Below are 22891 nucleotides of genomic sequence, written 5' to 3'. Positions count from 1 at the left end.
GAGCAAAAGGTTTACGGAACTCCAGTGGGCTCTTATTAGAGATTGAGCGGAAGAGAAGGCAAAGTCATAGGTTGGGGGGAATAGGATCGTCTAAGTAGCTATCTGCAGGAGTATTTGCGGCGTTTACCCTAAATTGTCACTCAAGCCAAGAACTTGACCCGGTCCATTTGCCACGGCGACGCGAGTAGTTCTTCCTATCCTTGTCAGGTTCCACGCCAACTTACTCTTTTCTCCGACTCTCTAACTCTCCTGCGTTTCTCGCTGCCGTTGCGTAACAATTTGTTATTGGGGGGCATATTTTTAGCCCCTAGTTTAACGCAGGATTAAAAAAAAAACAAAAAACTAGGGTACCAACCCAAAATAATCAAAATTGCTTTCCCACGCTGAAGTGCCCGGTAGTTTTTAAAGCTGCTTATAGCTGTGCCTAAGGGCTGCAGGGACCACCTGGGCTGAAGGGTGCCACTTTAAAGGTCTTGCGTCCTGTTTGTTGGCCCAGATGTTATATTAACCTTGCAGGCGATCCAGATAGAAGTTTCTCACCCAAGGGGCAACGCTATGCATGTTTCCTTCCTAGGGATTTCTGACTTCTTGTATCTCCCCGCCATTCAGGGGCATCCTGTAGCCTCCACACAGCCAAGGTTCCATGAAAAGCTGTCGGCTACCTTCACTCCAGGTAGAGTTTATGGACAGGTTCATGTTCTTAGCAGCAGAACGAAATAATTCCTCATCATCTTCTTCCAGGATGTTTCCCCCCCTCCCCCACTACTTGGGATTTCTTGGTGGTCTCCCATCCAGATATTATCTAGGCCTAATCCTACTTGCTGAAGCTTTGCAAATTCAGCGAAGGTTGGCTACATGTTGCTTTTTGCTATTCCTTCTCGGGAGTCAAGCCCGAGCAGAATTGCGGGAGGCGGGCGGGGGCTGACTTTTAGTCAGAACATGGCAGCCCGACTCGACCTGAGAAGAGAACTGGGAGTGAGATAGTTTTTTACAAGGGAAAAATGATGGTCTCGCACATCCTGCCCTCAGCAAACCTACACATACACCACAGGCTTTGTCATTGCAATCCTATGGGAACTCTTTGGGGCCTAAAATACGTCTCAGTCCTGACCATCTCATTCTAAAGTTTCATTTATTTATTTTAAAAAGTCCTCATTGATTTGGTTAGTTAGTTAGCTAGAACTTCGCGTTGTCCTGTTACTTCGGAGCAGTCCCGCTCCGTTGGATAAAGACGCCCAAATGCGCTCTTCGAGCTTTTTCCTTGCGCTGGACAAGCTGCAAAAGCGAAGCTCCGCCGCCGCCGCTGCTGCCGCCTTTCAGTTCCCTTTGGTTGATTCTTCAAATTTCCTATGTAAATGACAGTAATAAATATCTAATCATGTCCCGCAGCTATCTACGGCTTTCTGAGCCACCCTCATTAATGAGACATCAAGCAAAGGGTTGGAGGCGGGGACAGAATCCCTCACCATCCCCAGCTGGGTAAAGTAAACGGCTTGTAGAGCCCCGCAGTTGCAAGCGATTCCGAAGGAGGGGAAGGGAGAGTGGGCAGAGATCCGCGCGCAACGCCGTTTGCCTTTCGAGAAGGCAGTAGTTAAGGAAAGCCTCGGACGGCGGCTCTGGCGATTTCTTAGACACCCCTCTGTGCAGCGATCTTGGCAACGGTAGGAAAGTCGCTTTAAAAAAACGCCTTTCGGGGAGACATTGTTCCACTACCCCGTTTGGTGAATTCTCCGCTTGCCGTTCTCCTATTTTAAGTACAATAAGCTCAACCCACCTGTACCTGCGTGTTTCGCAGAAGGTGTTTCTAAATCGTCGCACGTGGACTTAAAAACCTCTTAGAGAAGGCTGCAAAGCACAGTGAAGTGGCGTATAAGTCTACGTGCTATTGCTACGGGCCCGGGGAAGGTGCTCGGAACAAAAATGGGATTTGAGGGGAGCTCCATAGGTGCGGTGCGTTTGTCTGTCCCGATTTCAACCGAGTGGGGCGGATAGAGAGAAAAGCGGAGGCCTTGGGCCCCCGCTGGTTCCGTTCGCAGAGGAATTTCCCGCCGGATTCAATTCCTTTTTGCTTTCATCCAGAGAATCTCTTGCAAACCGTCTCCAAGTTATCAGGTACAGAGCGCGGACCGCTCACGCCGCGGCATCTTTTGCTCAAAGGATGTTTGGCAGGTCTCTTTTTGGAACAATGAATGCACTTCGGACGCTATCGGTCGCTGGTGTCCGAAGGTGCAGCGAAGGAAGGAAGGTTAAAATGATGCCTGTAACCCACCCAGTCAAACAATGCAAGCTGTGGACTTGTTCAGAACTCTTATTCAGCAACACACACACACCCCTCCCAGCCGCCCATAGTCGGGGAAGACTGACGGATGGGCGAGCTCTTTAACGCCAAAATAGGCTACTAAGAAGTTAGAAAGGGGGAAAGCGATGAAGAACCAAAAACTTGAAAGGAAAGGAGGAGGAAGGGGGAGAGGGAAGAAAGCAGTAAGTAAGGAAGATCCAAGTGAAGATAAAGAGTAAATGAAACGAAACCCACAACACCACGAAGAAGCAACAAATACAGAGAACTAGGCATATTTAGGGATCCAGCGATGTGGAAAAACCTTAGCTTTGAGCCAAGGGAGAGACAGTTCTCTTGAGATAACTTTTTTATTTCTTCTCAACCAAACTGATGTCCATCAACAGTTTGGCTCCAGAACAATGCATTGGCCCAGAAAGCGTATTTCATTGCCAATGGCAGGTGGTGTGTGTGTGTGTGTGTGTGTGTGAACTAAGTCTGAAATTAAAGCATATGAGTTTGATATTGTTTTTCTTAAAACTAAACAAATGGAGTGATCACATTCTCTCCAAACGCATCAGTCACGCTACATTAAACAGCAGAGAGCTAATTATCCCAATTAGGAGGCTGATTTATAATTAATGGCTTGGACCAAGTGATAATTGGATGTTAATGGATAACAGTTTTGTCTGGAAGCAACTCCTTCGTTTCCCCAAAGGCAATCCTTCCCTCCCTTCCCTTCCCTTTGCTCACAGCAAATGAAGGTGGGGGGCGGGAATCATATGAAAAAGGAAGGAAAGTGTTTCCAGTTGCTTTGAAAAGAAACTTAACAGGCAAGAATAAAAGAGGCGAAGTGAATAGTGTCCTTTCTATATAATGCTAGAACTGGAAGGAACCATATGGTATCCAGTGTAACATATTTTCCACTTAACATGGGTTGTTTTTCCCCGCATGATATATAAAGCAATGCAACTCTAAACATACTTGTGTCCCATTTATATTTGAACTTCCTCATCAGGCTTTCATTTAAAAAAAAAAATTCTAGTGACTGACAGAGCAAAACTGAAACTATTTTAAATACTTGGATAAGGCCATGTATGAGCAATATTAAAACTCAGCCACTCAATCCCCCAGATTAAAAGTTTAATCTCTCCAAACAATACACGGACCTTACTTTGAAGTAGATATCTGGAGGTTACTGAAACTTACTAAAGTATTTTCAGATCAGAGTTTACCTACCTAGTCTTTTTTGGCTCATGCATGTTTGGATTCCATAGACTTGTTCCCGACTTTGAAATTTAGAATCTTTTGTTTTGTTTTGTTTTCTGAAAGGGGAAAGATAAGACAATTTCCTTCAGTACATGGAAGAGTAAGGACAAATGAAAACAGGTACTTCATATCTGCATGGTGCAATAAAATATTGTTGAAATATGATCTTAACTGAAGGGTTGAGGTATCCCAACCTTGCTATTTCATAGAATTGTAAAATATATGGGTTGGGAGGGACTACGGAGATCATCAATCTCAACCCTATGTCTAGTATTGCAACACTATCAGATGGCATTTGACTTGCAATAGAGCAGAGTCCACCACCTTGTGAGACAATCTGTTCTATTGTTGAACAGTTTATGTACCATTTGAAGATATTTTTTTCCTCTTATGATGTCCAACCAAAATCTGCTTTCTTGTAAATTCAGGATTTCTTGTCTGGCTTCTGGAACAACTCTGAATAATTCTGCCCCATTTTCTACACAACATTCTTTCAGATACTTGAAGATAGCTACTACTAAAGGGCTTCCTAACCAGCAACTTCTTGTAATAGTCCCAGGAAAATACTATGTATCTTCTGAAAGTGCCCATTCTGGTTGTGTGTGATACAAATACAAAAGTGTACTTAAAGTCACAAATCATGCACATTTGCTTTTGTAAAGTCAATGAATTAAAGTGTTAGACTTGGGGGGATCCGAGTTCAAATCTACCCTCTGACATGGAGACCTTCTCTCTCTCAGCCCAACTCTGCAAAAAAAAAAAGGCAAAAGTATCATTCATGGGGATAATATGAAGAGAAACTCCCAGGTGTGAAGCACCCTGCAGGAAATCAACCTAACAAATATTTATATCCTTCCCAATTCCTTATTGTCCTGTTTTTCCTTTATAGTAGTGCAGATATCTCACCAGAATATCTCACTGTAAGATTGTGAATTTCACTTAACAGGAACTGTTATTAAAGCACATCACGCTGTCCATCTCACCACAAATGTGCCTTACCAGTAGCTATAGCTAATGGGTGCCTGAGATTCCATGCTCCAACTATCAGAGGACAGAGACCTCTCTGTCCCGTTTGCGTCTATGGTACCTGTCACAGCATAAGGCCTATTAGCTGTGCCCTTAAGGGACAATAATAAAGACTACCCGGAAGGCTCCTTTTAGGTCAGGGGAAGTGGACATTGGCAGGAGAAGCCAGGAATATTTTTATTTTTAACACAGCATTGGTCTCTGTAGCCTGTGGATAACTGTAATGGGTTTTGTCCCTAGAGTCATCAATCTCTCCTAAACACCAGACACATCATAACAAAAGCTAGAGAAAAACATTCTGTAGTGTCCAAGCCCAAATGAAGACTTCTGGCTATTACCAGCAGCCTTTTTTTTCTTTTTCTTTTTTGTATGAGGGTCAGGATCAAATTGATCAAACCCAAACAAGCCAATCCATCTGCGTGGATGCTGCTGGCTGCTGGAACAAAGTTCGAGATGAATGGCCTGAAGTTAAGAAGTCAAAAAGCTGCACTAAGATACCCAAACACAACAGGCAACGCTTTAGCCATTCATCACTTATTTAATAGTTCTCCGTGCTGCTGCTCAGAGCAGGATTTGCAAACCAGTGGCTTTTCTTTTTTAAAAATGTATATAAGCAACCAAAACGTTATTAATGAGATATGCTTTCCTATAACAAATCTACCTTGGATTTCATTGATTAAAAAAAAAACCTTGAGATTTTGGAATCAGAGATCTCTCCAATCCATACTTTTAGGCTTCTGGTTTTCATGCTTCAAGTGTTAATAAGATGAAATATGGAAAATAAATAACTGAAACATTCACTTGTCGGTATGCTGTGGTGGAATTAACACGGGCTTGCCAATCTTGAGTGACCTCAGAAAGGTAAGCGGCACTGGACCTAGTTGGTATTTGAAACACCAGGAAAAACCAGTGCTGTGTCCTTTTATAAGGATATTCACAGAATATGGTTTAAAAAAAGTTAAAATGACAGCCATGACAGTATAATAGAAACTGTCTCTGGTTTTCATGCACATAGGCTCCATACAAAAAACAGACCATGTTCGATCGCACTGGCATTGCTACTATTTTGATTTTTTTTGTCCACACTCTGCAAATATCCTTGCTAGCCAAGACTGGAAGTAAAATGAAAAAGAAAACTATGTAAATGTCAGGTGGATTTGACTAAAAGGAAATATCTTTATTTTCACTTGCAGTAAATACTTGAAAGTGCAAATGTCACGAGACAAACATGTTAAAATATTGTCCTTTAATAACCTGGTCTTCAACTTTATTTCCTGAAACTTCTGCACTTTAGTTGAAGCCATTGGAGTTACCATCCCAACCTTTAAAAGCATGTAGCAATAACAGCCTAATTGTAATTGATCATGTCAGTATGTTTTTCTTTCTGTATATAGAGAGAGCTTGTTTGATAAAGTGATTAAGGTATCAAGCCAGAAACTGGGAGAATGTGAGTTCTAGTCCTGCCTTAGGATTAATCCAGCTGTGTGACCTTGGGCTGGTCACTTTCTCTCAGTCCTTGAAAGAGGCAATGACAAACCAGTTCCAGAAAAAAATCTTGCAGGGACAAGTCCAGGCAGTCACCGGGAATAAAAAAATAAACTGACTTGAAGTCCCGAAAAAGTAAAAACATTGCTACATATAGAGTGAGTGTTCCATTTTAATATAGAAACAAGTTTCTGCCCCATCAACTGCTAAAAATGCTCTAAATGAGGGTGATTTTTGCCCATTCAATATATGGCAGAAGAAAATATGTTATTAGGACATTACTCTGCTTCTCTTTGGAAAAAGAACAATATCCTGTTTACTACTCAGACTCCATACCTTAATCCGCTCCCTGATATTAATGGAATTTACTTGCAAGAAACTAGGATTAAGATTGTGGTACCATATTCATTTTAATCCAAGAAATTGGACCTAATCCATATTTGAAACCAATATATAAAAAGCAGAGCCTTTTATTTATTTTTAAATGCAAAGTAATAATACTAATTCCATCCATATAGAGCATCTCCCTAACAGGTTCTAAGATAGCAGGCTTATGGTAATGTACAGCTGAGTGTTTAATCACATATGTGAAGACAGGAACAATCTGATTCACATAAATAAAAAGGAGGTGGTTGAGGGCAAATAAAACTTAAGTGAAAAAATGAAGGAAAACAGTCACTTTAAACCTGAGGAGTGCAAAATTATTGCCCAAGTAAACAAGCCTCTACTGGCAAAGTAGATTATCCTTTTCATCTGAAATGTCTGCATTACTGACATGACTATTGTGCCTAAATAGAAAGGAAAACATGCCATTTGATTCTAGGTAATACTCATAACAGATTCATCCTGCTGCAGCCACTTTTTTCCAGTTTTCAAAATCCTTGGATGCTAAGAATTACTTCCATGTTTGTTAGGTGTGAATTCCTTTATTTGATTTCTGGACAATCAGATCTTAAATACTTGGAATTTTGACCAGAGTTAGGCATATTTCCAATAGACTCCTTAAATTTGATGACAGATTTCTAACTAGAAAAAAGTTGAACCCTAGTCCTTGAGGTCATCACTATTAGAAAGGTGTCTAAATCTTGCTTAATTTTTGCTTTTATGTTACTGTTCTACACATTTTCTCCTATCTGTTTACGCTTGATTATTATAGGCATATAATAATGCATAAAAGACAGTGATTTATTTCCTGAAACCTCTTTCATGGTACTTTTACAGAGCACATTTTGTGAAGTGACAGATTATATGATAACAAAAGGAGCAAACATTCACTGCTAATTGGGCATTCCTTATATTTATTTGAAACAAAGAATTCAACAGGAGAAACAAGCATAACATTGTTATAATTGAGAGGCCAGATGGAAACCAACATAAGAATAAAAAATGAAACAATCACAATGCCCCATGTGCTTTTTAATTTGCTCCCACGACTTTTTAATATCCTTGTCCTATAAGTCAAGCTTGAATAACCAAATTCAAATTTGCACAAAAGCAGCTGAATTAACAAAGCACACGAAAAAATTCTATCTAGAGATTCAGTATAGATTGTCTGTTGCCCATTCTCCTTTTATATCATGAGAGATTTCACGCTTGTGCAACAGTTTTGCTCTTCGTAACTGCTAACAAAAATAATTTCCTGTGTTCTTCAAAGAAGATCCCAAACATTGTGGAGGTTTCTAGGTATGTTACAGAAAATGTTCAGTTTGTGTTGGCCATCAGTAGTATTGCAACACATGGATTGCAAACCTTCCTCACATTGTCACCTACCTATAATTCCTACTGGTTTGTATGAATGTTTGGAGGAAAATTAGTATAGAACATGTGTTGTGGTGCATTGTTCACTTGGATTTCTGGAAAAAAATAGCTTAAATCCAGGAAACCTCATTGCTTACAGAAAGCAAGGTCAGGCTCACTGTCAATGAGCATATGTAAAAATCCATATCCACACTTAGGACTCATGACTAAAGAGGCACCGTATGTGCCGAAGTTATTATATCTACAGAAATGTGCACAATAGCTCCCGGAATGGACATAGGAACTACCTCCACATTAGCACCATGTGAAATGTTTAATCTAAAATCTTGCTTGGATTTCTAGTGAAATATATCTTGTTCATTTTGATTCTTTGGAATTCCATATCATTGTTGCAAATTTATGCAACAATGAGATCACAATTAGTAGTTAGACTAATAGCAATATGGGGAATTATTTGGAGAAGAATATAAGTACTGAAGAACTGAACCATCTGTCCAGCAACTAATGCTCTGTCAAGATTTAAATTAACCCATTAAATGGAGTTTATATGGGTTTAATTACATGTTTGTTCTATCTAATATTTACTCAGGCTTTTTTTCCTAGTTAGGAATATAAAAGTCTTTGCAAAGTGCCTAAAAGGAGCAGAACAAGCCCAAACCAAAAGGCTCAATCCCTAGATTACTGATACTGTTTTACTTTACACGAGAAGAAATCTCCAAAAATGACCATGGTACACTTCTAAATGATGAGAATATGAGGTTGCCTTCTATAATCAGGTGCCATTTAAGGGTGTAAATAAAGTTCACAGAATTCCAGTGACAATGCTATCTGGGTGTGATGAAAGTTGTAGCTGAACACTCTGCAAAAACATGGAAGATATTGATTAGAGGACAGCTAGAACAGGCATTCATTTCAGATACCCAGGTCTGAAAGAGGAAATATAGAAAAAGTAGTAGTTTAGACTCTTGCCTTTATGGTCCGTAATAAAGTTGCATGCCTTTCAACATCCTGTGGCATTTCATTCTACTGGGGCTTTTATAGAAATTTGCACACAGACCAAGCCAAAGCCTTAGTAAATTGGAAGAGCTGATTACCCATAATTCCAAATTATAGCCCATGATTTAAGATAGTGAAGACATCAATCTCAGTTAAGATCTAAATATTGATTGTTTCATCATTTTGATATTCTGTGGGTGCATTTGGAGGGTCTCCCCGTACCATAATTTTTATGCCAGAGAGAGACAAGAAGAAGAAAATGTGTATGCGTTTATGTATATAGCTTACTGCCATGATCTAGACTTCTTAAAACCTATTGAAAGGAACAGGACATCAATTTGTGATAGGAAGTCGTGTGAATTGGTTTAAATGTTCTTTGAATGATAGCTAATTTTTTTTTGAAGTGTGTGATTCGGTAAAAAGAAAAGAAAAGACGCCTCCAAAACTTGAGAATGCGTTACAGGTTGTACCAGGCAAAAATGCAACTCCCTCCCACATTCCCCAAGATATATATCCAAATCTATAAGTATGAGTGCATATAGGTACATATATGTACAGGGGAAAGGAATGAGGTGGCTCAGTGGCTAAGATGCTGAGCTTGTCGATCCGCAAAGGTCGCAGTTTGGCAGTTCGAATCCCTAGCCCTGCGTAACGGAGTGAGCTCCTGTTACTTGTCCCAGCTTCTGCCAGCTTAGCAGTTCGAAAACATGTAAAAAAATGCAAGTAGAAAAATAGGGACCCCTTTGGTGGGAAGGTAACAGCATTCTGTGTGCCTTTGGCATTTAGTCATGCTGGCTACATGACCACAGAGACGTCTTCGGACAGCACTAGCTCTTTGGCTTTGTAATGGAGATGAGCACTGCCCCTTAGAGCTGGAAATGACTAGCAGATATGTGCGAGGGGAACCTTTATCTTACTATGTACAGGTAGTCCTCGAGTTACGACAGTTCATTTAGTGACCTTTCAAAGTTACAACGGCACTGAAAAAAATGACTTATGACCATTGCAGCATTTCCATGGTCATGTGATCAAAATTGAGATATCTGGCAAACTGACTCCTTATGGTATTTAAAATGGTTGCAGTGTCCTGAGGTCATGTGATCACCTTCTGCAGCCTTCTGATAAGTAAAGTCAATGGGGCAGCCAGATTCACTTAACAATTCTGTTACTAACTTAACATCTGCAGTGATTCACTTAGCAAAGGTGGCAAGAAAGGTTGAAAAATGGGGCAAAAGTTACTTAACAAATGTCTCACTTTGTGACAGTAATTTTGGGCTCAGTTGTGGCCATACCTGTACATCCTTGCACATTTGTTTGGAAGTCAGACCCGTTGTATCAAAATAACTGATTAGAGGGTTACAACCTCATAACTAAAGTGACCATTTCTTCCTTCCATCTTTCTGAGAACACACACACACACACACACACACACACACACACACACACACACACTTTAAAACTTTTCTAGTTTTAAGGCTTTGGGGTGGGGCGTTAGAAATGTATGAAATTAGAATCCCAAATGCAACATAATATTGCCCCCATCCAGCCTACTAATGACATCTCTCCTACTAAATGTGTTTAGCTGCAATTACCTTTGCTGCTACTTCTTTTCATGAAAATCTTTCCTTTGCCAAACCAGAAAAAAAAAATGTAGACTGAGTTGTTATTGCATTTAGAGGTAATGAAAGGGGAGATTATTAAACACATGAAGAGCAAGAACGCCAACACGGCTGCACTGGGTTAACTTTATGTTAATTCTACTTAAATATAGGAATTATTACGTTTTTCTCCCTGGCTGCACTCACTGGTTTATCTTGTTTCTCTCTCAGATTTTGGAGAATGGCTCCCTGTACAGCAATCAGAGGTCAAGGGGGACATTCTCATCCTGCCTACTTCCGTCTCTGCTCTACCCTGATTCTTTTGCTATGGATCACTTTCTCTAATTCTCTTCTTTCCCCATCGGTCATGTTACACATTGATGAAACCTTTCTCTTTGCCACACATTGTCAGGCAGGATTGGCTACGAATGACAGGGGCTGTAATCTAGCCCATCTACAAAGCAGTAGAGCAGTGTTAACTTGGATGTTATTCTGCACCTCTTAAAAAAGACAAGGAAAGGTTCACACCTCCTTTGTTGTTATGCAACTCCACCCTCTACTCCTTTGTATACAGGGACTATGCACACTTGATCTTTGACCAGAAAGCATCTTGACCTAAGGCTGCAATTACATCCACTTTTATCTGGGTAAATGGAAAGGAATAAAGTAGAAAGATACTCAGTGGAATTTACTTCAAAGTGGAAACATTTGGAATTCTAATACAAGGTTATTGTTCTTCATCAATAAGCAGATATGACTGAGTTGAGCAGGATTTACCACTGAATAGATATTCATAGGATTTCCCCATAAAATAGAGGTGCCAAAGAAATCAGAGAGGGTGATTCTAAACAGGAGCTCTTATGGGCTTTTGCAAACAGTCACAGTGGCCAAGGCAAGAATGTTTCAAATGTAACGTTCAATATATCAGACCTGAAAAATGGACACTTTGGCAGAAGAATAGGAGTAATCCATTCTGGGTTCCTCAGAAATGGTCAGTATATAGAGTAATGCAAATTAGACTGTAAGACAAAATAAAAGAAAACCTTTTCTTGAAAGGAAATGCAATTATATCATTGAAGCCTTCTGAAGAGCTCAACATGAATTAGCAATAGCAATAGTAGAATAGAATACTTTATTGGCCAAGTGTGATTGGACACACAAGGAATTTGTCTTGGTGTAAATACTTGAGTATACATAAAAGAAAAGATACATTCATCAAGAGTTCAGATGCATAAGGTATGACACTTAATGATAGTCATGGGGTACAATAAGCAATCAAATCGTAGTAGGAAACAGTCGATACAGTACTTAGACTTATATACTGCTGCATAGTGCTTCACAACATCCTCTGGGTGGTTAAAACATCAGCCTATGCCCCCAACAATCTGGATCCTTATTTTACGGACTTCTGAAGGATTGGAAGGTTGAGTCAACCTTGAGCCGATCAGGATCAAACTCCTGGCTGTGGGCAGAGTTAGCCTGCAATACTGCATTCTAACCACTGTGCTACCAGGGCTCTTTTAAGGTAATAGATTAAAATAATTGGCATAAATGTGTCAGGATCTATTTATCCATTGCAGTATTATACTGGGAAAAAAAAACTGCTAAAAGCCAAAGATCAAACAATCTTGAATTCTACGGTGCCAAAGTACCTTCAGAACCGTTTTTTCTTGAACCTCCCTGAACTGCCTTTTCCTAGATTAGACTGAACATTAAAAGCATTCTGGAAGTTGGTTAAGAGGGAGTTCTTCTGGAGGGATATATTAGCTTCATAACTGAGATGTCTTCCTGTGAATTTTAATGTGATACTCTTGGTTTAGAGCAGGGGTCTCCAACCTTGGCCACTTTAAGCCTGGAGGACTTCAACTCCCAGAATTCCCCAGCCAGCAAAGCTGGCTGGGAATTCTGGGAGTTGAAGTCCTCCAGGCTTAAAGTGGCCAAGGTTGAGACCCTGGTTTAGAGTGAATCTTGTTATTTTTGATGAGTATCTTGTTATACCATAGACACTTTACTGTTTTGTACAGTGGATATTTAATGCTGTATTTTTTGTGTAGTCCCGATCATTTAATGACTGTGTTGGTATATAAATGTAATAATTATCTAAAATATACTGAAATTTAAAATCGTTTAACCAACCTACAGTAATGCCTTCTTTACCTCAGTAACTTTGTTTAATATCTTAAAGGGAAATCTGTTGAACCCTGATTTATTGTACATATATATATATGGATGAATCTGAGGTATACCTGTAAATCTTATTTATATCCCTATGAATGTTATAATAGGGAATGTTTCCAGAGATATCAAATATCCTCTGAAGAAAAGAGAACTTACATTAGGGCTCAGAAATCATTATATTACGGGAATTGTGGAGACTTTAGACCTGAAAAATTTAAAACATCTTGCAGAAATCATTTATTTAGAGCCCTTCCAGATATGTAAGGAACTGTCACTGTATGTGTATGGTAACTGATGTCTCTAAGTGGACTATGTTTTTCACTTACTAACAAAAAGGATAATAGTGTGAGAGCAATGTTTATCTTGTATAGAAAGCAAGGGTGAAGAAACATTTCTGTTGAAGACCACAGCATTATCTTAAGGCTTTGGGGGTTCCAGTGGAGATCAGGGGTGTCCAACCTTGGCCACTTTAAGACTTGTGGACTTCAACTCCCAGAATTCCTCAGCCAGCTTTGCTGTGACCAAGGTTGGAGACCCTTGCTGTAGATTACAGCCAAGATGGTGTAGACCTCAATTTTTGTTGTTTCTGGCCTATCCCAAACCCCAGTATATTTGCAGTATTTTTCTCCACATGCATGCAGCAGGTTGTAACAGGTGAAAGAGATTTTTCTTGTCATAGTTTGGGTATAGTTTGCTCAGCGAGGACTTCTGAAATTAATCCAAGGGTGACATTAAGTCTTTGTGCTGAAAAAAAAATGTCCTTCCCTATTGGAGAATGAAAATATCAGGGATTATTGAAGCTCAGCAAATTACAGAATTGGTAATTATTCAGAACATATAAAATTGCACCTTTTTTGTGGCTCAGATCATTTAATTACTATTGGAATATTAAAGTCAAAGTAGTTATGGGGAGGTATAATTGGTCTATAGATGCACTGGCAGCAGAAAATGTGATAAGGTGGCCAGAAATGGAATGTGGTTCCATGCTTAAATGATGGCAGGGATTTTCATAAAGGCAGGTAAGATTCAGTCAACAAGACTGAAATATCAGATAGGGAAGAAGGGAGGGAGGGAGGGATTTTCATCAAGGTAGGTAAGATTAATTTATAATAAGGCCAAAATATCTGATAGGGAAGGAAGGAGGGTGGGAGAGAGGAAGGAAAGAAGAACAGAAGGAAGGGATGTGATTTTTCTGTCATATCTATTTTAACTAAGTAGCCTGCGGATAATAACTGGACTTTGAACACAGGAGAATTGTATCCCTTATGCCAGGGTGTCAAACTGGTGGCCTGTGGACCAGGTGAGTCATGCACAGACCACGCCCATTTCAACTCCACAAATGGGGAAAAATGTTGTGAAACATCATGCGACGGCAATGTGACACCACAAGATTTACACCTGTGCCTTATGCTTTTTGTAAACACTTCTGGTGATGAATCTAGTAGGGATGATGCTTTTTCAGTGAATCACAAACCAAAACATGCTGATTAGAATTAATTGTATAGGTAGGAAGATAATCTGGCATTAGCAGCCGACAGATAAGATCAGAGGATGGATTGATTTTGGTAAATATTCTACGTTGCTCAGATTGAAGGAAAACCAGTAGAAAAAATAAGGAGAAAGTGTCACCAGTAAAGTACTGGAAACAATTACAACAACATCATCATTACAGCATGAGAGATAAAGAAACACCTAATCAATGAATTAGTATGCCCGAGCCTTCAAAATAATGATGCTGAAATAAATTCTACGCATCATGCCTCCACAAAGCATACCTTCCGTTTTCAAGTCTTTGCCTCTTACTTGGTCAAGCAGCTTCTTATCTGATCAAAAGCAGAATTTGAGAAAGAGATGCCCAACCCTACAGATTGCTCACACAAGCAATAACCTTGATGGTGAATTCCCAGTTGGCATAAGGGACACTCTTCCTTCCACACCTTAGATACCTGTTCTGACCCAACCAGGTTCCCAGAGAGCAAACACAGACAAACTCAGTAACTCAAACCTTCACAGCTTTAATCTACACATAAACTTCTTTGTAGATAAAAGATGGCTTGCAGCCAATTAGTCCAACTAGAAAAACCTTGACAGAATTCTTCAGATAAGCCAAAGTCTCTACACACAATGCTGAGTTCTTCGAACGTTTTTGCCTTCTACAGAGCAAACCATTTGAAACCAGGCTTATATTCCCTGGAGGGAGGGGCCATTACTTAGCATTCTTACTCCTGAGTCACCTTTGCTACTCCAGCTGTTCTCTTCTATGAATCATCCTGTGCTTACTCGCACTTAGCACAGGCTCCTTGGGAACCTCCTCCTCACTGCTGCTGGCTAACCACAACAATACCCATGCTCCTTCCCACTATGCCCCTGGGGAATTACAATTCTCTCATGGATGCTCCCATGCACTTGTGCCTCCTCTGTTTGCTGAGTGATATGGAGACAAGTTGTTCAACATTTAAGGGTCTCTTTCACAGTTGCACAGCTCTTATCCAGTCTGTCTATTCATTTAACATCACAATATTCATTCTCATCTTATCTGGATTTGGACTCTGGAGCCCTTGGTGTTCTATGAGCTTGGTTGTTTGCTTGCAGAGTTTCATTACCTGATTGGGTAATGTCATCAATGCTATCATCATCATCATCATCATATCATTGATCATCATCAAACATCAATGACAATGAACATCATCTGGATTTATTAGTGATGTTTTCCTCTTATTCTCATCTGTAGGAAAACGGACACAAGAATAGCAGTCATTATTAATGGAGAGGTGAAGGATCAATCTTCCAATGTGCCAAGGACAACTTAAGATATGCTCTTTTTCACTGCACAATGTTAATTTATATCATACACCACCTAATCAAATGCCCCTGCTTATTCTCCAATTGGCTGCAGCATTACCAATGCCCTCCAGCCACCAAACGACATAAAAGATGCATTTGCAGATTTTTAAAATTAAAGCCATCTATACAGCCAGTGGGGAAGATCAGCTTATTTGGTTGCTTAATGAAATATAAAGATTATTTTAACCAATGTAAGCACAATTCGACAGCTTGCAAAACACCGTAGCAGCTTGACAAATGGCCTTGACCATTTATAAGAAATTTGCTGCACACTGTCTTTTAAATATTTAATTTATTCAAGTTGGAATGTGGCAAGGAGGTAAATGGAAAGTTAAATGTGCCTGAGCATGATTCAGTTTGTCTCCATCTCCCCATAAATGAATGGCTCTAAGAAAATAGTTCTTTATTACATTCTTATATGGGTTCTAATCAACAAACAATTCTCATTTCATTTTACCAATGGAGCTATTAACCGGGGGGGGGGGACTTCAAAGGTTTAAAATGAAGAAGGGAGATACGAGGGAGAGATTTGATGATGAGCTACATGCAATTTGAAGTCTCTGATCCTGGCCTGTGTTTTTCAGGAACAAGGACTGTGCTTTTTCAGGTTTATATGCTCATGTTTTAAACCTGAACTATCTGAGGAATGCTTTCAGACAGTCCTTTTAAAAAACATGGATCTATGAACATTTTTAGACTGAAGACCATGCTTCACTTTTGACTAGCACTCCTAAGGCAGATGTCAAAAAGAATGTGGAGCCACAGTAAAAATTAAACGCCATGTCATTGATAGTTAAACCCAATGAATGGAGAATGGTGTCAACAAAACAGTTAAACTGATTATTCTTCTCATCTTGAAAATTGTACTTTTATTAGCCTCATTTGGAATGGTCCTGTCTAATGCATTCCTGTTTGTTTGTTTTTAAATTATGTACCCATGTGTTAAATCATATGTTTCTTAGATTTAAATGACCCTGAGGCAGGGGTGTCAAACTTGCAATGACAGGTTGTCATCACATGACGTATTACAACTTTTCCCCCCTTCCCTAAAACAGGGCTGAGGATGGCCAGCAAATGACACATCTGGTCCGTGGGCCATGAGTTTGATACCCCTAATCCTGAGGAGAAGGATTCAATCTCCTCATTAAAATATTCATCATCTGGTCATGTTACCTATCTTATAGACAATCAACCCATTACTCGAAAGTGTCTTCTCACCGAAGGGTTGTTCAGGCAAGCTTTGTTTAAAGATGCAATAAATGGATGAACTAACTTCTTCTTTTTTAAAAGGTAGATCTTCTCTTTATGATAGTGTGTAAGAGTCTCCTCCAAGTCTCCCAGGAAAAAAATGGTAACTTTGTCCATTTATCTATTCAGTTCAGAAACATTTTTTCATCTCACGCCAATTTTTTTACTCAGGTTTGACTCCTATTTCTCCTGTTCACTCATGAGAACAGAATATCCCCCAATTCTATCAAGTGCACTCCACCTGCTGCAACAAGTTGCCTATCTTTCTTTTATAGTCTATCAATCTATTTTTAAAATAATCTTATGGCCATAATTTCTCAGTTCCTTCTTTTTCCTGTCTTTGAATAAATGTGTTCTGCCAGTTTAATGCCTTAATATCTTGCATGATTTCAGCCTGTTTTGCTTTTATCTCATTTATTGTGTGTTGAGGACTCTTTCAGAATTATATTCAACCCCCTTGATGCCTTTCCATCTGCACATTTATATTATTTAACCAATTAGTAGTTAGAACATGGACTTAACGATTAGGGCAGTCCATATTCAAAGCAAAATGCAAACCTTGCCTTCTTTTGGGTAACCTTAGACTTCTCACCCTTCTGAACCCAACCTGCTTCACAGAATTACTGTGAATGTTTGAGAATCTCATCACATTGCCCTGATCCATCTGGAAGACAGCCGAGTTAAAAGTATAAGAATAAAAATAAGGATTTCATTCATTCCCCGTGCTTTGTTCGAATCAGCAGGAAAACCAGAAGTAAATATAGGTGACCAAGCTTAAAGGTATTCTGTCATAGGTAAAGGTGTAAGGTTTCTTAATATAAAATTGCTACTGTTCTTTACTTTACATAATTAAGTGGGTGTGTTCTCTACCTTCAGGTACTGAGATTCTCTTCTGCTTCTCGAACAATGTTAGATAAACTAATGACATCCAACAACAAAGTCTTACGTGAGTCCTGTCTGCCTAGAGCTCTGAAGACAGGCTTGTTGAATAGAAATCTATTGGTCTACTTTTCTCAGTCTTGAAAGTCCAAACTTGCCTAGAGAAGGCTGCCTTTTAAGATGTGTTCAGAATATTTCAACTAGTCCAAAAAATAGTTTGCCACCCTGTTTAAAAGGGAGAGCCCCTTCAGAGAAGAATAATATTGTTCAGATTCATCAGCTTTCGCTATGATGCTTCAAGCCCTGTGAAACAACAGGGAAGGAAAAAGGCATCTCAGCTAGCCTTGTACACAAATTTTTGATAGGAAAGCCACCTGAATGTACATACGATATTACCATTCTCAGATATTAATAAATGGGTAACTTTCACAAATCACTGCATCAGCTGGTTTTAATCCCCAGTTCAGACATCTATACCTGCTTACTCAATCACTCAGGTGAAGTGCAGCAGGTGATTTTATGGGTGGGTGGGTGTGACATTGTGATTGTGCAACTTCCTGCTGAAGGAGTACTTCCTTATGGTGTGTCTCTCAACAAGTAGACATTTTATTTCTCTCACAGGACATAGTCTATTACAGGGCTGTCAAACTTGCAGCCCATGGGCTGGATGCGTCACACACTGGCCACACCCATGCCCGGTTTAGCGAAGGGGGAAAAGGTTATCATATGTCACATGACAATGCTGTGACAACACAAGTTTGGCGCTCATGATCTATTACACGTTGCTTTCGATTCTGTTTTTCTTTTGTTTGGGGCTTTAATTGTTAGATGTTGCTGGCTAGCCACCTAATGGTTAAAGAAACTGGATACATTTTTTAAATCATTAAATGAAATAGACATTTTTCAAAGAGTAATTCTGAACTATGCGGTTGTGTCTGACTATTATACACTTATGTGCAGAAGACTGGTCAAACGTTCATGTGCATTTTTGATCTCACTGAATGTTGTTGATCGGAGTCCAATTCTTTCACAATAAAGAGCAAAAATCATCCAAACTGAGCATTCTATTGCACTATTGTAGAAAAGTTGTCATATTCAAAATTTACACAGGAAGCATTATGATCTCTTCAAGTTTTTAAATGAAAGAAGGAATAGATGAACAATGTATATTTTGAATATTGACTGTTTTCTGATATCCCTAACTTGATATATTGACAACTTCATCACACTGGAATTAAGAGCATTTTTTCTAGGATTATATCCTTTGTTTTGGAAACATTGATGAAAATTCTGTGAAGTGTAAAGAAAATTGTGTTGGACTAAATCTAAGGAAACCTAGATTCAGATCTGCATGTTCATGGATCTAACCATATACTTTGTCTTGAGACAAAAATATGCAAAATAAATTAACTAAAAATAAAATTATTTTTGAGGGATGTTCAAATTTTCTGCGATTGCTATGCATGGTTGGATTTAATTGGTTCTTGATTAACTTTTTATTTTTTAAAAAAAGATCCTTGTACCACTGCAAAAGCAGACATTTCTCTAATTTGATTCTCCTTATCTGACCCTCTTTCCCTCTCATATAAATGAAGATGCTTTGATTAATTTCATGGAAGTGAGTTCACTTTCAGTATATATAGTGTGACATTTTTTTTCCAGCCATCAATGCCTTGTTAACATTTTATGGGGGAAGGGAGCCATTTGTTTTCCTTCATTTCTCCCCTGCCCCTGCTCCTTCCAGATACAGAAAGTACATGATTGTGACCAGACCATAAAGAATAAAATCTGTCTACAAGCCATACAAAGTATAATATTGGGAATAAGATTTTGACAGCTATGATCTATAGGGCAAAAGAAAACACAGAGGAAAGAGAAAAAAAAAAAAAAAAAAAGCCCCTCTGTCCAGTTTTCATAAGTCTTTTATTATGTGCAGATGGAACTTTATGCCATAATTATTGAAAAGGACCATCATCCAGAATAGCTGAGCAGTGGTTTCAGGTGAATGACAGAAAGCTACTTTCTATCTCCCTAATATGGAAAGACCCAAAATGCCAAGGAAAGATTATGAGAGGCTGGATTTCAAAAATAAAATGCTACAGCTAGAGGCTACCTCTTTTCCAGTGTTGGAAAATACAAGATGACTGGTTAGAGTTGAAATCTCTATCTAGTGATACTTTCTCTCTCAGCAGTACACAAATAATATTCAGTAGCCGACAGCAGACAAATACCCAAAGCTTCAGTCTTGCTCTCAGTCAATGTTTTGGAAGTTGAGAAAATCACACAAACATAAAAATCGCATTTTAAAAGTAGCAATTCTGAAGATCATCAATTGACAAATAAGACAATTTGTACACCCCAGATATCTTACTGGAAAGATGATAACTATATCAGTTACAGCTTTCTCTCCCATAGTAAAAGTCAAATTATATTAGCTACATGAAAACTTCATCACAGAATCAAGTTCATTAAGTCCCCATAGGATTGGGAAGAAAATGTTTAAGATTTTAAACTACACCTTGGTTAGAATGTATGACACCTGTTTTGAATAGTACTTTTGTAGAGAATGTTTCTCAAGCATGTATTATAAAACTCTGATGTATTTCTTTTATTTCTTACAACTAGATAAAATTAACATTTCAAATGAAATAGATTTCATTTATGAAATGCAGAAGATTGGACAAGTAGACCCTAAATTCTAGTTTATAAAAGCATACTGATGAACCAATGTTATACTGTACATGAAAACTAATATTATTGTTTGCAGAAAAATAGATGTTTCTATTTTGAAAGTGATCATAAATTGTTTTTTTGAAGTTCAGTCTGTCACCTATATTTTCTTTGAACAAGCAAAATGGTACTTTCTGTATCAAATATAAAAGTTTGTACCTAGTTTTGCAAAAACAGCCAAAAGGAAAGGTGGAGGGGGGGAATCTACAAGGGACTCCTGGTAACTCAGAATTCTGAGGGTCTCTGGAGTTGTGCCTTTCAAAGTTGGCAACTTTAATATGCATGAACTTCAACTCCCAGAAGGGTGGCTAGGAAATTCTGGGAGTTGAAGTCCACCTCTTAAAGATACCAAGTTCTAAAATCAATGATCTGGAGGGAGGTAACAGAATTGGCCATTCCATGGAAAGGCATAGGAGGGTGAGAAACCCTGAAGACAAATATTCCTGATGCTAACACGGTGGTGTTGGTCACCTTCTTCGGCTTCTTACGTGTCTCCTCCTTTCTCTGTAGAACTCAGGAAATTTTTACAGGGATTTTGAGTTATCTATTTAAACTTTAAAATAACCTCACAAGGTAGGTTAATCTGAAACAGAACCCGTATCCTCCCGCAACAGAATATGGATTAGAAATGATCTCCCCATTCCCAATCTATCATTCTAAGCAGTTCTCAGCACTTCAGCTCAAGGGATAATTGTGTTTCTCTATATTACATTTACCCCATCTTGCTCAGTTACTTTGGAAGTAAGATGTTGTTCTTATGGTTGTCTGATGCATAGTTGGACAGTTTCATTAAAGATGAAACACGTATCCTTTGAACCGCAAGCAGAAAAAGGGACCCTGAATCCAATATGAGATTCAACTCTCTTTCGTTCAGCATTCTTGTTTTGCTTTTGCCTCCATACTTTGCCTCAACCAGTGTCATTTCTCTGTTTGCTTTAGGTCCTATGTCACCATGCAGCACTATGGAGTGAATGGCTATTCTCTCCATGCCATGAATTCTTTGAGCGCGATGTATAACCTGCACCAACAAGCAGCCCAACAAGCCCAGCACACACCCGATTACAGACCCTCAGTGCATGCCCTCACGCTGGCAGAAAGACTGGCTGGTAAGAACAAGGATGGGGTGGTGTGCCAGGCGGGAAGGGAGTATGGGAACGGCCCAGTGGTGGGATTCACATTTTTTTTACTACCGGTTCTGTGGGCGTGGCTTGGTGGGCGTGGCAGGTGGAAGGATACTGTAAAATCTCCAGTCAGAGGTGGTATTTGCCGGTTCTCCGAACTACTCAAAATTTCCGCTACCGGTCAGAACCTGCTGAATACCACCTCTGGAACAGCCGCCCTCTCATAAGTTACTCAGGGAACCGGCACTCTAAAAAAACCCAGGGCTGAAATGACTAGAAATATCCAATCCGCCCAGTTGTGTACGGGTTCAAAAAGAAGAGGAAGGAAGTGTGTTGCCCTTACTCATTTCACTTCCTTGCAATTCTCAGCACTTGTCACAGTGGTGATTTTGTTAGTTTTTAGCACGCCTTTCCCTTCTGTTCATTTATTTGGCGGTAGAGATAGTCCTCAACTCATGACCACAATTGAGCCCAAGATTTCTGCTGTTAAGTGGGACATTAGTTCAGTGAGTTTTGCCCCATTTTAAGAATTTTCTTTACCTCAGTTATTAGGCGAATCACTGCAGTTGATAAGCTGGTAACCCAGTTGTTAAGCGAATCTGGCTTCCCCATTGACTTTGCTTGTGAGAAGGTTACAGAAGGTGATCACATGACCCCAGGACACTGCAACGGTCATAAATACAATCCAGTTGCCAAGCATCTGAATTTTGATCGCATGTTTTATGGGGATGCTACAAAGGTCATAACTGTGAAAAACGGTCATGTGTCACTTTTTTCACTGTTGTTGTCGGTCATGAACTGTTGTAAGTCAAGGACTGCCCATACTTATAGGAGAAATGCAAGCTTGAAACATCCATATTTGGTAGCAGTCAATTTCAGCTAACATTCAGTTTATAAGTTGTTAAAAGTATTTCTAAACCACTTCTCATTAGAAAAGCAAGTTACAACCATCCTTAAAGCATTTTGGAATAAAAAAGAATAAGAACAATAAAATATCGAAACAACCCACTCTAAGGCACACGTTATTGAATACAACTTTTCTGAGAACACTTCTTCAATGTATTTGTGTATGTCACTTTCCCAAATGTGTACTGTTTTATCAAGCATCTTTCCCGTACTACTTTGTACAAATTTCTAAGAGAAAGCGAGAGAAGGCCTCATTCACTGTTGCCACCGAATGGGTTTATTTTCTCTCATTTGGAAATCTCTGGAGAACTTCTTTAGATTCCTCTTGAGACATCCTTGTCCCTTCTGTAGTGAAAGCTGTTCCCCCTCCCTCCCAGATTTTAGAAAACGAATCTTCCCAAAGATCTTTCTTTTTACCAGATTTTACGAGGGTCTGGACTCTGGGGAATACTTCCATGGATACAGAAAAACTGAGCTCTGCAGACAATAATCTACGTATACCGTAATGGTTAATAGAACAGCAAAGAGGCAGAGCTTCATACTGTAATTGCTATTCCTTCTTTTCACCCTAATGTTTA

General features: G+C 39.3%; 1 protein-coding gene across 1 annotated transcript in view; it reads left to right on the top strand.

Moving 5' to 3' along the window:
* The window catches only part of DMBX1 (diencephalon/mesencephalon homeobox 1), a 36184-nt gene that overhangs the window by 3975 nt on the left and 9318 nt on the right, over positions 1-22891 (top strand). Inside the window, exon 2 of the mRNA XM_026665663.2 lies at positions 21226-21392. Coding sequence (XP_026521448.1) covers positions 21239-21392 — 154 coding nt within the window. The 5' untranslated portion in view covers positions 21226-21238. The remainder of the gene's footprint in view (positions 1-21225; positions 21393-22891) is intronic.

This window comes from Notechis scutatus, chromosome 3, assembly GCF_049901735.1.
Source record: "Notechis scutatus isolate UNSWTSFEM ecotype Mainland chromosome 3, rNotScu1.2, whole genome shotgun sequence".
Taxonomy (NCBI): Eukaryota; Metazoa; Chordata; class Lepidosauria; order Squamata; family Elapidae; genus Notechis; species Notechis scutatus.
The sequence above is the reverse complement of the archived record's forward strand: the minus strand, read 5'-3'. Positions and strand labels throughout refer to the sequence as shown.